The sequence below is a fragment of the Simochromis diagramma genome, unplaced genomic scaffold (assembly GCF_900408965.1).
Source record: "Simochromis diagramma unplaced genomic scaffold, fSimDia1.1 OVJJ01000106.1, whole genome shotgun sequence".
NCBI lineage: Eukaryota > Metazoa > Chordata > Actinopteri > Cichliformes > Cichlidae > Simochromis > Simochromis diagramma.
The window spans coordinates 1,126,573-1,143,191 of NW_024387121.1; the positions used below are offsets into that span (position 1 = coordinate 1,126,573).

Consider the following 16,619-nt stretch of genomic DNA (forward strand, 5'->3'; position numbering starts at 1 on the left):
ACATAGACTGTACCTAGAATTGAATTGCTATTTTTTAAAACCAATAATGGACTTGTAATATTTCTCCCTGTAATCTACTGATTAATAATGTAACTATGACTACAATTTGCTATGCCTATATGATGGAAAGAGTTTGGGGAAAAATCCAAAATTTAGCCCATCTGCATGTCAAGGTCTTCTGCTCAGGCATGTCCGGACAGCTTCCAGCGCGACTGCGTCGTGTGGATCTCAAACTGGAAACTCAGTTTTCACCACCTGTGTGCACTTCACAGATTCTTTCAAACTGACCTAAATTCACTGTGGACTGTCACTGTTGATGATTAGAGTTGAGTCACTGGTTACATCCAAGCATTTTCCCCAAGGAAGAGACCACAGTGTCAGGTTTTGCACCATGTTTTTGTTCCCTGGGGTGAGGCTGTCACTCAGTATAGACTTCTACTGTAATGTCCTGACCAAACCATTTAAACTAAACAGTGGCGCTGGCTCAGTGTCATTTGAAAACTTAGCATAATCCTCAGTCACCATCTGGATCCTTCACCAGATCTGCCATCCTGTGACATTGTTAACACGTATAACAGAACTTCTGAGAAATCTGAAAATAGCAGCCATGTTGAAAATAGTACAGAGACGCACACGAGAATGAACGTGAAATGTAATTTTTTTTTTATTTTCTTGGATATGTTCTCAGAACATTTTGATCATACCTCATACATCTTTGATAAAAACGATGGAGATTTTGCCAACATTCAGCAGGAAACTTACAGATTTACTTCAGAAACAGCCCCCTGGGACAGAGTCCCGTAAGATTATCAGCGTGTTCCCAGCTCAAAAATTGAGCTTATTGAATCAAAATCTTACTCAGCCTCAGCAACAGCTCATAAAAATTGCAAAGTTATTGAAAGCAGAGGATTTCTGGTGGTTTGCTGTTATTCTTTGCTGTGGTTTGCTGTTAACACAACATGAACTTCCTCCATGTTTCCGCTTGTAGTTTCACTACTGTCTTCCTGCATTGCTGCCACCTACTCCACTGGAGTGGAGCAACCTGTTGCATCGTGCGTGTATAACTAAAGTGTAAAAAACAGTTGCTAATCTTTCAGATGTAAACAGACTCTGATGTCTCGCCTTCTAGAGTCTTTAGACTGTGATAGGAAAAGTTAAGTGTCAGAGTGTTTAGATGAGGTCAAAGATGTGCCATCACACTTTAATATTCTGGTTTCTCTGATTTCTTCTTTTAATATATTACAGGAGCTTGCTGTCATAGATGGGCTTTGTTCAGAATGAGATGTTCAGAATCTTTCAGTAATTCAGCCCCAAAGGGTTGCTTGATGTAACCGTAAAGAAAACTGATGGCATTTCAAGGTCAGACTTGTTCCAGGAGACTGAATCCTCTTCATGATTTTTGTTGTGTTGGGTGAACATTGAACACAAATGTTCACCCAACACAGCAAAACTCAGAATGTAGTTTGGGGGAGTTTTTGTTTCCCTGCAGGAGTCAGATGATCTGTTTTTGTTGTGTTTAGTGGCCCAGCTGTTCGGTCTAAAGCATGAAAACATGATGCCTGACATGAGTCCAGAGCTGGGACGTATTTATAAGCTGGGTCATGTGATGAGAGACAGGAATTCAAAGTGAGGGCCGGCGTTCCTACACAGCCACGAGTCCACTGGGATCCTCTGAACAAAGCTGGCTTCTCTTTTCTTTCTGAGGAAGCTGTGGGAATCCGGAGAGGCCGGCATTAATAATCTGCCAAGGTCAACATGATAAAACTACAGAACAACTTCATCTGCAGAGGTTAAGTGAAAGAAAGAAGTATGCTTTCTTTATCACACCCACAGGATTGATATCACTTTCAGTCTTTGGCTGGAAAACGTGCTGAGCCAACCAGAGCTTTGTTAGCAGCATTAGCAATAAAGCTCCGGCTTCCCACACTAAGGTGTCTGTGGGCTTTATATTTAACTCCAAAGAGTGTGCAGAGTGTGTGAAAACAAAAAAAGCGGTTTAATTGCATATATAACACAATATAAAGCACGGCGCTGGTATGTCAATGCTTTGAGTGGTCAGTAAGACCAGAGAAGCAGTGTGAAATTACTACCGATGTTTGCGACTAGGCGTTGCTATTTTTACTAGTCGGTAGCAGAAGTACTAGTCCTTTAATCTAATTGTTTTACATTTAATTGATTCCCAATGATGGTAAATTGCTGCGTCCTAATGTTATACAACCATTCATTAATGAAGAATGTGATTAATGGTTAAAAATGCCTTTGTTTAATGACTATTTGACATTAAACAGTTCTCAAATATAACTTGATATCTGTTTCTTAGTTTTAGACTTTTTTCCCTCATTTAACTGACTAAGAAATTAGTCGCCAGGAACATCTCTAGTAAAAACCATCTTATTTACTATTTACACTCCTCCCTGTGGCAGAGAAAGAACACAGTGACAGGAAAAGGCATCAAAAATGTCTCGATGCATGGATAGGTTCATCGTGCGTTGTTGTAAGTAGAAAAGTACAAATAAAATCTCTCATCTGTACAGTTCAGACTTTCCCCAACCTGATCTGTTTACCACGTATTATGGCTATTCAAGCTCCATCATACTAACTCTGCAGTTTCCACCTTTGCCACAGAGATTCAGGAACTATAACTATAAAAATAGCTTCCACAAAACTTGATTTTTACACAAATCAATTTCTTTTCTCGAGTCTGCCTTCATCCTTTGAGTCCCCTCTTCTGTCTAATGTAGTTCCCTCTCTGTGAACTCCAGTTGCAGGAAAGTCAATCATATTTCGAAGGTGCTGGTGCCACCCCATGTACCCCCCTTTGGACATGTCCCTGCTGTCTTCACAAAAGAAACTTTATACATAATGTAAACTATGTAACTATATGAAATAAACCAAACTTGCATTTAAATATATGTCAACTGAATAAATAAATTGTGCTCTTCCTAAATGTTCTTCATAAACGTCTGGACAAACTGAGTGTATGTTTATGTTTTTCACATCATGTTTCAGGCTAGACCATAATGACTCACATTCTGAAGTATAATTAATGCAGTGTCATTTTAGGAAATAAATACAATGCTTGAAATACAACGAAACAGCAATAAAACCATTGGTGGGCGTGTCTAATATGAAACGCATAACTCAGAAAAACTCTCCAGACATAGCTGTTTATTTTATTGTGTCTCGTGACGTCTTTTTCTCGGCTATTATGGCATGTACTTTTTTATTTACTTCACTCTTTTGTGTTGAACAACATTTTGTGACAGTTTTTCTGTTAAAAGCTCTCAATAAATAAACGTTACATGAAGTCAAACTGGGGTTTAGAGTAGAAAAGGACGTTCAGTCTAAAGTCTCGGGCTTCAGTCCACAAACACAACAAACCCAACAACTGTAGAGCAGTAAATCTGTTACTCCGACCTAATCCTGTTCTCTGTGTGTGTGTGTGTGTGTGTGTGTGTGTGTGTGTGTGTGTGTGTGTGTGTGTGTGTGTGTGTGTGTGTGTGTAAAGCAATCTGCCAGCAGTGGGGGACAATGCAGTAGTTGTAGTGTTGGTGGTTTACAGCAGGCAGCAGGTGTGAAGGCTGACACCTCTGCTGTCAGTCTGCAGGTCTGGCCCTTTTTATTTTTGTTAGAATTAGAAGTCCATTATTGTCATTGATAAAAATATAAAGTAGAATTTGGTAAGACAAAGCAGTACTTGTTCATTTTTTTATTTGTTGTGTTTAAGACTTTGAAAATGAAATAAAAGATCCTGTGCCAGACCTCCTTTAGCACAGCATCACCTGGTGGAAGCTGAGCGGCCTCCTGCAGTGTGTCTGTTGCAGTGGGGTCCAGCTCAGGTGATAACTGATGTGTCTGAGGGTCAGGGGCAGCTATGTCGGTTGTGTGAGTCCTGTTGACCTCTGTCCCAGGCTGACAATCAGCCTTTATTTCCTCCTGGAGACCAACCAGCCCCTCCTGTCACTCATCCTGCCGAAGTGAAACAACAGAGGAGGATGAACGGAGGGTGCTCAGCTCTTACACACAGACACAAGATGAAAAAGATGCAGAAAATTCAGAAATATGGCTGCAGGACCCATCGTCTACTCATACTTAGTTATGGCAAGTCTTGAGCCGTCTCTTTCCGAAGGTCGTTCCAAGTTTTCCTTTGGGAATCGGCTGCTTTTTCTCTCATTTTCAGTCCAATCCTTAAGTTACTTAACACCACAAAAGGACACTTAAATGAATGGATGAACCAGTGGTGTGTCTACACACACAACTTAGCAAAGTATGCTTTCATATCATGTTGATATGATAAAATGTTTATCGAATTTGAATTTTTGACCACATTTCAATCACTTTGGTTGTTACAAAAAGCTAGAACTCTATTTATGAGACAGGATGTTTAGTTAATTAAAAACATGGGTGTTCCCATCATTATATTGATTGGTACTCTAATAAATTTATATTATAGGAATTTATATTAAACCTGAATGAAAAATATTAAATCTGACTATTATTTAGTTTCCTGTCATGTAAAAGTCTAACTTGAAATCAGAGCTACAAACACGTCTTCTAAGTCTTTTGCAGATCTACACTCGCTCCACCTGATTCAATAATTCAGGGACATAAGTTAACTGTTACTGTCCGTCATATTAGTGTTTCACAATACTTTCATTGCTCAGCTATATGAGTAGTTTATAGGATTATTTAACACATCCTTGACATGTTTCTGATGAATTGCTTTAATAAGAATCTTATTTTATGTGACACAAACTTGTGTAGTCTCATTTTAGTGTTTTGGTGACAGGACAGCCTGTGATGTTAAGTCATCTTTTAAAAAACTACTATTTATCGTGATGCATTAAATGAATCACTTCAGTAAAGTATTGCAGAAAAACCTGTCACATGTGAAGTGTCATACCTTGATTTTTAAGACTTGTCCTCGTATGAAGTGATTTGCTCATCAAACATCACTTTTTATCACAGTTAGTCACTAGTGGACAAGCCAGGCTCTGGTTGTGTCGATCCCCCTCCGTATTTCCGACCTGCCATCTGTCAATTAGCAGCCTCCTTTGCTCCTAGCGGTAGCTTCAATACTTCACTTCAAATTTGCCAGCCGGGTACACATCACTGTCTCTTATTTCACGTATTGTTGCTACACTAACTGCTGGTCTCTTCTGTAGTTTGGGCATTTCTTCCACAGCAGCTCAAAAGTTTTTCATTTTATATAGAAACAGGTCTGAACTCATAGTCAGAGGATCCACATCCATGGATTTATCTATGTGCACGCTTTTTCTACATTTTGCAATAATGCGTCTTACTGTCTATTCCACGTTTAACGTCAAACATACAGTATTTAGCAGTACTTGAGTTAATGTACTTTCTCACTTTAAGCCATGGAAAAAACAGACATTATCCGGAGGTCAGGGTCAAGAGCATTTGCTGCCCAGGGACACCTCAGTAGGCACGAGATGCCGTGATGAGCACTGCTGCTGTGGTAGAAGCCTCGTGGGTCCTGATGGCCATTTAAATTATCCAGTATGAGGAGCTGACTTGTGGATCCATTTTGAAACAATATTTACGATCTGAACTTTATCTGTGAGACAGAGAAGCTTCAGTCTGCAACTGCCTTCTCGTTTTACTCCGACAGCAACCTCACGTTCATCCCAGAACGTCTCAGCACGAGGATTTATTTTCCCCCCGCTATCCGTCATTTTGTCAGAGCAGGTGTTTCTATCTCTGCGTTTCTTTTCTTTTTTCAAACGGCAGATATCTCATTTTAGAATGAAGCTCTTCATTTGGGGCAGGCGTTAGTGATCGGACGGAGTGAGGCGGTGGAGGAAAGGGTGAGGGTAGGTTAAACCCCCGGAGACCTGCCCCTGACTCTGGCCATAAGCCAGTCAGGGTGTACATTTCCCCCCCCCCCGAGTTCCGGAAAATTGGCGAGATTAATGCTGTGGCAGAGGGATGGTGGTGCTGATGGCGTTTCCAGATGGCCAGCGGATTCGGCGGTGGTGGCGTTGGCGCGTCACAGCGTGGCCTCCGACCGCAGCCACGGCTTTATGAGTCGTGTAAAATTGCTTCAGGCCTGAGGCCCGGGCCCAGTCAGCAGCAGTTTGGGACACCTTGTTATCTGTCTCTCAAATACTGTGTCCCTCCACAGGACAGCATTTCCCATTAGTTTGGTTTTTATGTTTCATTTCATTCAGTTAAAGTGCAAAGACTTCTGCTGAGGATCATTTTGCTTTGAAGTGACATAAATAACATCCCCAGACTGCTTTAAATACAGCAAGGATGCTTAAATAACAGGAACATATCATGGAGAAAGACTCAGTTACAAACACTGCAACAAAAGTGGGTCAACTTAGTTGGAGTGTCAAGTGTAAAGAAGGTCTGCCAATCTTTGATACCATATGAAAGTTGTCAGTGAAAAACAAAGTTTATGAGTCTACTGGCCTGCCTCAGAACCTTGAGCAATATGTATCAGTGAGAGAACCATGTTTTTGGAGCCTTGTTATGAAAAGAGTGAAAAATGTAAAGGTCTCTATGAGAGTGGATTAGCACAATGCCAGAAGTTCAGCCTCTGGGAGCAGGAATGTGGAAATCTGCACATTAGATTCAAAAGTAGAAGTTCAGATTAGCAGAGGTGAAGCTTAGCCAATAGCTCGAGCTACACCCACCTGTATTTCCACCCACCTGTCATTCCATGAGGCCATGCACCTCATAATAAAACAGAACAGAACTGTTTTTGCAGCAGCTTGGAAACATGTTTATTTCTGCTTCAACATTAGACATTTTAATTTCTTCATCTTTTGGCTATAGGGAGTCGCCACCATGGATCATTTGCTTCTATCCCTAGCATCTTCCTCTGTTACACCAACCCCCTGCATGTCCACTGCATCCATGATGGATGATCCAACCGCAATTCAGTTAAATTCAATTCAATGAAAATCAATTGTATTATCCAAGAACAGTTACCGACAATCAGACAAGCACTTAGCGACAGTGGGAAGGAAAAACTTCCTTTTAGCAGCAAGAAACCTCTGGCAGAAGCTCAGGGAGGGGAAAACATCGTCCATGACCAGCTGGGGATGAGGGAAGGAAGACAGGACAAAGACATGCTGTGGAAGAGATCCAGAGATTAATCATAACTAATAATTAAACACAGAGTGACAATCCCCCAGGAGGGCTCAGTGTCACCTGTTCCAGCACTAACTCTATGCTATATCAAAAATGAACATTTTGAAGGCTAATCTTAAAAGTAGAGCTAGTGTCTGTCTCTTAGATCCACATTGGGAGCTGGTTCTACAGAAGAGGGGCCTGAGTGCTGAAGGTTTTGCCTCCCATTCTACTTTCAATATTCTAGGTACCACGAATAAACCAGCAGTCTGAGAATGAAGTGCTCTGCAGGAACACAATCCAACATATTTGTTGAATATTTGCACTGAAAGACACATCCTGGTCAAAAATGACTCCAAGATTCCTCACAGTGTTCATGTCCTTGAAGCAAACTTCATGTGTATAAGGATCTTTCTCGGCATGAAGCTGTGCTGCTGTTCACTGATCAACGCCTCTTCGCTTGTTAGTACATGTCCATCTCTATTTTCAGTCACTCTAACCTGTTCTCTGAGCAGTGTTTCTGCCTGGCCAAACAATACAAAAACACGGGAATTAGTCAATTAACTCATATTTGAAGCCTCAGATGAACATTGGAGGAACTGCAGGTTCTGGTTTTAATTTCATTTCCTTCATTATTATTTTTTTCACCCTAGAGATTGAAGCTTGGATTAAAAAAGAAAATAACGTGGAATTTCAGGGGTCTTTGTGATTCATTTTAACTGGTGCATTGTGTATGTCACAGAACTGGAAAAAGATGTGATAAAAAATAAAAAGTATTCTTTGCATTTTCCCCATTTTATCGCGTACTTATAGGAAAACCTACTTCAAGCATCATCTCAGCAAACAGCCTCTAACATCTGTTACCTCTGGATGAATTCATAGCCTGCAAATTTCACCTCACGAGTAAAGAAGAGCGCGATATTCATCCTGCACACTGATGGCTGCTTCTTCGGCGCCCTCCAGCTGCTGCAGTTGTGCACTGCAGCTGCACAGCTGCCGGCGTGTTTTGGGAAAAGGGATAATGCGCATTTTGCAGTTTGTGGATGCAGCGGGTGCAGCGGTGACAGCTGAGAGGAGGAGGTCAGTCCTGGGTGCAGACAGTCGCAGGGGAAACACTGCATCTAAAAATAAACTCGGTGACATTTAAGTTGATTGCTCGGTTCACACTTTCATGCAGTATTTACACTTGAAAAGCGGCGCAGCAAAGACACGAAGCCTGATCGCTGTATGGAGACTTTCTATACAGTTGCGTGAGTGATGCATCACTTATTGTGTTTTAATATAAATATATATTTGTTAATACTATTAATTGTTTTTTGTGTGTGTGTTTAAGCTGTATTTTCCCTTTTTCTTGGAGGAATAACTCTACTCTGATAGGACGGTACAGAGGAGGTCAGAGGTTACAATTATATCTACATGCATATCTACATTCGATATATATACATATTTGTCGAATTAAATGAATAAACAAACAAATAAATACACAGATAAAATAATGAATAATGAAATATGAAATAATAATGAAATAATAAACCCATACCACATTATGACAATAATAATAATAATTATTATTATTATTAATATTAATTGTGATTTTTTTTCTACATCAGTTATATTTAGCCTTTAATTTGTGTTTTTTTGTCAACAGTTTTAACCTCCTACCACCAAGTTTAAATCTTCATTTTTTAATAATTAATTTTCATAAATTGTTCTAATTTCCGTTCTTTGTTATTATTATAATTGTAAACGCCAGTGCATAGGCACGTTTTTTACTTTGGTTTACAAAGGCGTTTTACAACTGAACTGTATATATTTTCATTTTTTATATGTTTTGTTATTAATTAATTCGAACATGTCGTCAGTCCATCTTGCAAATTAAATGCATTATAACGCCGTGAATAAAACTATTTAATTTATGACGTCACGATTCCTTAGAGGTCATTAATATTCATTCAAATTATACAAATAAAGCATGACAATGAACCAATACACAGAAAAGTATACCACATGGAATAATGACAGCTATTTAACAGATGCATATTTACTTTGCTGATATCGATACGCATTTTTTTAAATGTATGTATTAAACTTACATTTCCCACACGCCCCCCGCCGTGTGCAGCAGTACATTACTGCCCTGTGAGGGGTAATCGGACACTAATTACCGTGAAGCTGTAAACCCCTCCTGCCAGCAGATGATTGGACAGACCTCGGTGGACCCCATCATCTTGAACCCGCCCCCCACTGTCCCAGGTATAAGGGGATCCAGGTCAACGGCTGGAGGGCAGATCAGTTTGTGACAGGACTGTACATTCCCTCAAAAGCCCCGAATCCTGCTTCACGTTTCAGTTCTTCCCTAAAAAAGAGAGAAAAGTTTGGTCATCACTGGATTTTCTTCTTCCTGCTGTGTTCTGGACTGAACCATGGAGTTGTCGGATATCTCTTTCCCCATCCCCACCGCTGATGATTTCTATGACGACCCCTGCTTTAACACCAGTGACATGCACTTCTTCGAGGACCTGGACCCGCGGCTGGTCCATGTGGGGCTGTTGAAGCCTGACGACTCCTCCTCTTCATCCTCATCCTCCCCTTCCTCCTCTTCCTCCTCCCCGTCCTCCCTCCTGCACCTCCACCACCATGCCGAGGTGGAGGACGACGAGCACGTCCGCGCCCCCAGCGGGCACCACCAGGCGGGCCGTTGTCTGCTCTGGGCCTGCAAGGCCTGCAAGAGGAAGACGACCAACGCGGACCGGCGGAAGGCGGCCACGCTGCGGGAGCGCCGGCGGCTCAGCAAGGTCAACGACGCTTTCGAGACCCTAAAGCGCTGCACGACGGCCAACCCCAACCAGAGGCTGCCAAAGGTGGAGATCCTGCGCAATGCCATCAGCTACATCGAGTCCCTGCAGGCGCTGCTGCGCGGTGGCCAGGAAGACGGCTTCTACCCGGTGCTGGAGCACTACAGCGGGGACTCTGACGCATCCAGCCCCCGCTCCAACTGCTCCGACGGCATGGTGAGTTCAAGGAGCGACAGGTGTGAGAAAGGCGCACGGAGCCGACCATCTTTTGAATTTAGCCAAAGGAATTGGGGATATTTTACTGTCTGCTCCAACTCTTATTTTAACTGATGTTTAATATTAATTTAATTCTTTTATTATGATGAATCGAGACAAATCAAGCAATTCGTTTTTTCTCTTATTCGTGACGTTTAAATTTCATGTAAAATAGTGATTTAAAATAGAATCATTTAGCTGCCTGTGTGTGACTTTCTCATTACTGGCCATTTTGTGTCAGAATCGGAACGAAGCAAATTTAGTTTCAAAGTGTCTTTAAAACATTTTCTTTCGTCTCGCCTCACCAAACACACAGGAAACAGATTTAAACCGTTTTTAGACCCCAGATGTAACAAACGGAGAGACGAGATGGAAAAAAATAATATCTGAGTTCAGGGACTTTATTAACGTGGTATGACACAAACAGCTACCGTGACTCAACCATTACCACGCACACACGCACACACACACACACACGCACGCGCACACACACACACACACACACACACACACACACACACACACACACACACACACACACTTATTTAGATTTATTTTCTAATCACTCTGCGGGATTTCTCTGGTGGATTCTTTAGTGTCTCTGTCAATATTTAATTTTCTCTTTTCTTCTTCAGACGGATTTTAACGGCCCCACCTGTCAGACAACCAGAAGAGGAAGTTATGACAGCAGCTCTTATTTCTCCGAGACTCCAAACGGTAAGAAATGATTTTAATACGTGTTTAAAATAATAAACCACGCAGTAAAGTGACGGCAGTTAGCGGGGAAAGACAAATAGAAGACGCAATAAAAGCAGCAGGCCAATAAAACAGTTGATGCTGTGCTTTCTTTGAACTGATTCTTTATTTAATTGTTTAAAACGTAAAAGTTCAATGTTAATGGTAATTTTAATGTTAGGAGCAACGTATAAAAGTAAGATTATAAACCATACGCTGAATTAAAAGCTCATTTTTCATTTCAGCTGATGTAAAAAGAGAGCGTTTCTTCGGTTTTTTTTGGGGGGGGTTTTTTTTAGATCTTTTCGACAATAAATGATTAATATATAATACAGAAACTGAGATAGTGAGACAATATTCTGAGTTAAATTAAGCTCTGTAAAGCAGCCTAAATACAAAACAAGCATGAAAACAATTAAACTAGATCTGTGATTAATGCTAACAACTAATTCGAAATAATTTGAAAATAAAGCTTGATTATTATTATTATCATTATTATTATTATTATTATTATTATTATTATTATCATTATTATTATTATTATTGGTTTGGGGTTTGTTTTGATGATGATGATGATTTGATTATGTTTTTTGTGTTTCCATAACAACAGTTTTGTCACCTTTGTCCCCCAATATGAATGATAGAAATTTTTTTTTTTTTTATAAACTCATAGTAATGATTTTTTTTTATTTACTATGATGTCTTGTTTTTTTGTGCAGGCGGTCTGAAAAGCGAACGCAGTTCAGTGGTGTCCAGTCTGGACTGCCTGTCCAGCATTGTGGAGCGGATCTCCACCGATAACAGCAGCCTGCTGCCACCTGCTGACGGCCCAGGATCCCCACCGACGACAACTGTGCCGGTGGGTGAAGCAGGCACTGCCCCGGCGACCACTCAGGTCTCGTCTCCGACTGCCAGTCAGGACCCCAGCCTGATTTACCAAGTCCTATAGACCCTCACACATAGATATTCAACTCGGACATTACAATAAATTAAAAAAATCCCCAAATCTTGTCAAGCCATCCAGCCATAAGAACACACACACACACACACACACACACACACACACTGAAAATGATTATTTACACCAGCTGAACTGAGAAACCACCACTATGGATGATCAGCTGCTTCTTATGTATTTATTCTCTTTAGATCAATGTATGGAAGCTCATTCCTGCCAGAAAAAAAAGATCAGCAGTAAAAATCATTTTAAGTGTTTTCAATTGAGTTGCCAAGAAAAAAATCCCGTGGCTGTGAGGTCTAATTAAAAGTACACATACCTAAGATTTATTTTCAGTTATTAGATATATGTTTAACAAAGGAATGATAAAATCTAGAATTACTGATTTCAAACTTATATGTAAAGAAAGATTTTTTTAAGCGTCCAAACTAAACATCTCAATGTTTCATGATCAGATGCGGTTTGTTGATTCTACACGGAGACGCTAATAAAAGGAGGAGCCTGAAAAAAATGATTTTAAAAAGTCATAGTCAGGAGCTGAAGTCTTAATTTTGACCTTGTATGTCATACAAATGGAAAAAATTGCTTTTATCATTCCAAAGTTACCTACATTAGTTAATTTTCCAAGCAGGAATGAGCTTCCACAGCCACCCCAGATTCCTTTTCTTGTTTCTGAAATAAGTCGAGATCAGACCACTTAATTCTATAGTTACGTTTTAAATAGAAACCAGTTCGGTTCTTGCTGTATTTTTATTTAATTTTAAGTTATGAAAAATATTTTAAGCCTCAGCTTAGTCTTTCAGATGGATCCCCCCACCTTCCCCACTCCAGCCTTCTGTGTATAGTCTAGCTGATGAAGGACGGAGGCCAAAAACCACCCATTAACATTCCTCCACTTTCGTCTATCTGAAGTCCGAAAGGCCCCAGCTGTTCGATTCCCTCAGGAGGAAAAAGGAACTACAGTAACTGTTTGACATTTTAGAAGGAAACTTGATGTAAAAGCACAAATTTCTGCAGTAAAAGATTAACAGAATCCGGCCTGCGGGTACAGAAGTATTGTAGTGACTTTTTTTCCTCCCGTCAGTTTTGAAGTAGGTTCAGACCTCCTTCCTGTCCAAAACGGATTTTTAATTTCTTTCATTTGTCATTTCACTCACTGCAGCGGAGGACCACTTTTCTGTTTCTGTAAATATTCTGTAAATAAGAGCTGATTTGTTCCGACTGAAAGTATTAATTATGTATTTAATGTTTCTGTCTGTACGTGCTTTTGTTTGTTGTGAAAAATGTTAAACTTTATATTTATACATCTGAAAATGAGTGACAGTCTAAAGACAAATAAATGCTTATTTATACAAAATATATACATATGACTCTGACTTATGATGTGTTGTTTTGTTTTTTTTAATGTCCAGAATTTATTTATAAAATTTTATAATTTTTTGTGGGAAAATTTTCAAGAAAATGTTTTCATTGCCTTGATATTTAAAATAATTGAACACATAAATTTCAAAGCAACTGGTGGTTTTTGTCCATAAAACTACTCATCTAAGATTACCACAAAGTAAAAGATCTCTCAGCAAAATTAGCAACATTTTAGGCACTATTGCTCCTATCAAGTCAGTGAGCTGGGATTTTTTATTCTAAACATGAATTACAGTTACAGCAACAGACATGGATGACTGGTGTCCCACACAACAACTCAATGTCCACTATGTGAAGGAGCCAAACACATGCCTGCTCCTCTCGTTAACTGAGATAAACTGCTGGCATATTTGTTTTACATCTATACTGTCCAGTGTCTCCTGGTGGACATGGCAACATATTATTCACGGTTACATACAATTTTAGACTGATGTGGGCCAAAGCCTCGCACATACTTGCACATACTTTTCAAAAGGGCTGGGGGGGAGTGGTATACATATATATGTACAAAAAACTTCAATTTTACAATGCTTATTTATTGGATAAAAAAGTTAAATGTCACCGTTATTATTGTCCGGCCGGAAACAAGCTGGGGATGTCCAAATTCAGAGGCTGCGTCCACCTGAGGACCCGGTGTTGTGCCAAAAAGTGATTGTCTGCCAAAAACTGATTGCCTGTATTTAAACTGCTATAAATAACTTGTTGGTCTATAATATGTGAAACATATGTCAAGTGTATCCCAAATGTATCAAGTCATCCTGAGCAACAAACAACATTCCTGTAACAAGGTAGAAGCCGCAATCACTTTTTGGCAGTGACTTTTATGTATCCTTTATTTATGCAGTTAAAAAAAAATATTGTTGGCTTTAAAAATGTGTCTTTCAAGAGTAAGCTGGCCAAGAGGACAGCTGAAATTGCAACAAATGCAAAAATAGTTCTGTAAATATATTTTAAGTGGACAAACAGGAGCTGATTGATTATAAGTACAATAACACAGTTACAAAGATACTTGACAAACAGGTAAATTTTTAATTTGATATATAACCCCTTTGTAATACCTGTTCACCAAAGTCTATTTAGCAACATACATAACGATATTACACATAAAAAACACACGGAAACATTGGAAATCAGTTTTTGGCACAACACCGGCTCAGATATTTGAAGTTTACTCAGCTACTTTCTCCCTGGAAAATATGTTAAAAGTTTATTTTACGACCCAGAAAGTGTAATAAGAGTAATATTAAAACTAAGTAGATGCAGTAGTAGCCATTGTTGGAAACTGGAATTGGCTTGGCCGATCTGGGATATGGTTTTTCAATTTTGTTGTCCGGGTGGAAAATCGGGAGAAATTCGGTAGAATGGTGGCTCCTGAAATTCGTGATTCTCCCGGAAAAATCGGGAGGGTTGGCATGTGGGCCTAGCATAGCCTGTAACGTTATTGTGACGGACACATTTTATGAGTGAACTTGACTTTAAGTGACTTACAGGTTTCTTTGAAAAATACTTTCTTATATCCAGGGTCTTCCTTTTTGCTGCCGTCCTCCTCTCCTCCTCGCAGGTCCTGGCAGCGCAGGCTTGCTGCTGCTAAAACTAAACAGAGCTCCCTGAAAGGCTCAGCCAATCACATTGGATATGTTTGTCAAATGAGGAAGGACTCCAGCAGAGAACGTAATTTAACTCTTTCTGCACCACAAGGTGAATGAGACGTTGACAGATCGGTTTTTATCTTTGTATTGGGTAAGTACTTTAGTTAAGAGTGATGGTGACTGTCACAATAACTCTGTTAACAATTATAATATTCAAGTTATTTTAAATCCCTAAATGACTAATGAAGGTTTGAGCTTTAAAACGCTTCTGAACAAACACAAACATTGTCCGATCCTGTTCCTGTGACCTTGACTTACAAGCTGAGGCTCTGCTCCGTGGTACACAGACCAACAGCGCCATCATGTGATTCTACGGAAGAACTGCAGCAATTGGCACCTCCAGGTTTTGGTGTGTTTAGTCCTTTGCACTGCTGCCAACATCAGCACACGTGCATTTGTGTCATCACTGGTATTTGTGACTCCTCATACTTGTTTGTGTTTTTCCTTTTTGGTGAATAAAATAATGTTTAGCAATTTAGCTTGTCTTGTCTCCCGCCATTGTCACTGGCTGTGTGGCAGCTTGTGACAAAATAACAGTGAAAGTGATCTTTTTCTTTTTTCCACAAATAAATCAATTTTTTCCTAATTTTTTCTGTTCAGGAATGCAGGTAAATATCAGTAATATGAAAAAATGTAATGTGCTTTCTAAACTTTTTTCAGCTTTTCTTCTAAAACTAATAAAAATGAATAGATAATAACAATAATGATATTTAAATATAATTTTTAGTAAAGTTACAGTAAGTTTTGCGAGGTTATTTAGTAGAAAAAAAGAATATTTTACTCCTAAATATATATTGATTAGTGTGTAATTATGTCTTTCACCAAACTGATGCATTCTCATAAACAGCAGCTGGCACCTGTTTGTGAAAGCTGCCATGTTGCCATGTCAGTGGCCGAGCTGGACATCGCCGTTCCATCTTATCATGCTTTATGTATCTGACTAGATTTCAGACACATATGTAGAAAACCAAAGGCAGAGGAGACAAGAACCTGTGGGGATTTTGAATCCTGGAGTCAAATATTATTTTATAGCTGCACCTTCAGCCTCGTGATATGAAGCATCATATCCGTGTTTCATTGTCATCAAAGAAGCGGAAAAGCAAAGGAAAGAGACAGTGTGACAGGCCTCTGAATAAGATGTTATCCTCTTCTGTCTTACCTCAAGCCTCATCTCCTGAACTGATGTCCGGGCTGCAGCTAACAGCAGCTAACAGCAGCTAACAGAGGCTAAACAGCAGCGGTTACCGACAGAAAAGTAGAGGAAATCCTCAACAACTCACCTCAGCAGCACTGTCATTGGACAGAAGTGAGCTTCACTGACTCATTGACTCATATCAGACTCATGTCACAATATTTACAGCCTCCTCCAGAGTAGCTGGACAGATTGACTGCGGTAAATAACGGAATGTTCCTTGCATTAAATTCAACATTTAATATGCTTTCATAAGCTCCTATCTTAGATTAAAAATAAGATTTTTTTTATATAAGTAGTATTATATATAAACTAGTTTCCCTCCCTCAGTTACAAATGATAATGTGCATACTGATCACTTGCAAAACCTAAAATATTTGGAGACTCTGATAAAAGCAGGGCCTCTGTTTCCTGCCGGGTCATTTAACAGTGTTGAAGAAACGACTTTAAAATTACACATCTAAAAATACTGAACTTTATTGATTTACTAAAGAACAACAGATCTACAGACA

At 39.7% G+C, this 16,619-nt stretch overlaps 1 protein-coding gene and 1 long non-coding RNA gene across 3 annotated transcripts; one reads left to right on the top strand and one right to left on the bottom strand.

The window, feature by feature from the left end:
- Window positions 1-1,614: 1,614 nt before the first annotated feature.
- LOC120743310 lies at window positions 1,615-5,798 on the bottom strand. Of its 2 annotated transcripts, XR_005698151.1 has the most exons (4): window positions 4,904-5,798; window positions 4,093-4,196; window positions 3,783-3,969; window positions 1,615-1,708 (listed from the first exon to the last, which is right to left on the bottom strand). It is a non-coding gene; the product is annotated as an uncharacterized LOC120743310 (long non-coding RNA). The 2 variants fall into 2 exon arrangements; XR_005698150.1 differs by lacking the exon at window positions 1,615-1,708 and having other exon boundaries at window positions 3,191-3,969.
- A 3,330-nt stretch (window positions 5,799-9,128) lies between these two features.
- LOC120743304 (myoblast determination protein 1 homolog) lies at window positions 9,129-13,160 on the top strand. Its single transcript, XM_040046885.1, has 3 exons — window positions 9,129-10,112; window positions 10,787-10,868; window positions 11,606-13,160. The coding sequence occupies exons 1-3, from the start codon at window positions 9,525-9,527 to the stop codon at window positions 11,833-11,835; spliced, it is 900 nt and encodes a 299-aa protein (XP_039902819.1). The 5' UTR covers window positions 9,129-9,524; the 3' UTR covers window positions 11,836-13,160.
- Window positions 13,161-16,619: the final 3,459 nt, after the last annotated feature.

What these genes read in the sequence shown, in the direction of transcription:
- LOC120743304 (XM_040046885.1), top strand. Translation starts at nt 9,525, where the DNA reads ATGGAGTTGTCGGATATCTCTTTCCCCATCCCCACCGCTGATGATTTC. An exon ending in CCAACTGCTCCGACGGCATG is followed by an intron (nt 10,113 to 10,786) that starts GTGAGTTCAAGG and finishes TTTCTTCTTCAG; the next exon opens with ACGGATTTTAACGGCCCCAC. An exon ending in TTTCTCCGAGACTCCAAACG is followed by an intron (nt 10,869 to 11,605) that starts GTAAGAAATGAT and finishes TTTTTTGTGCAG; the next exon opens with GCGGTCTGAAAAGCGAACGC.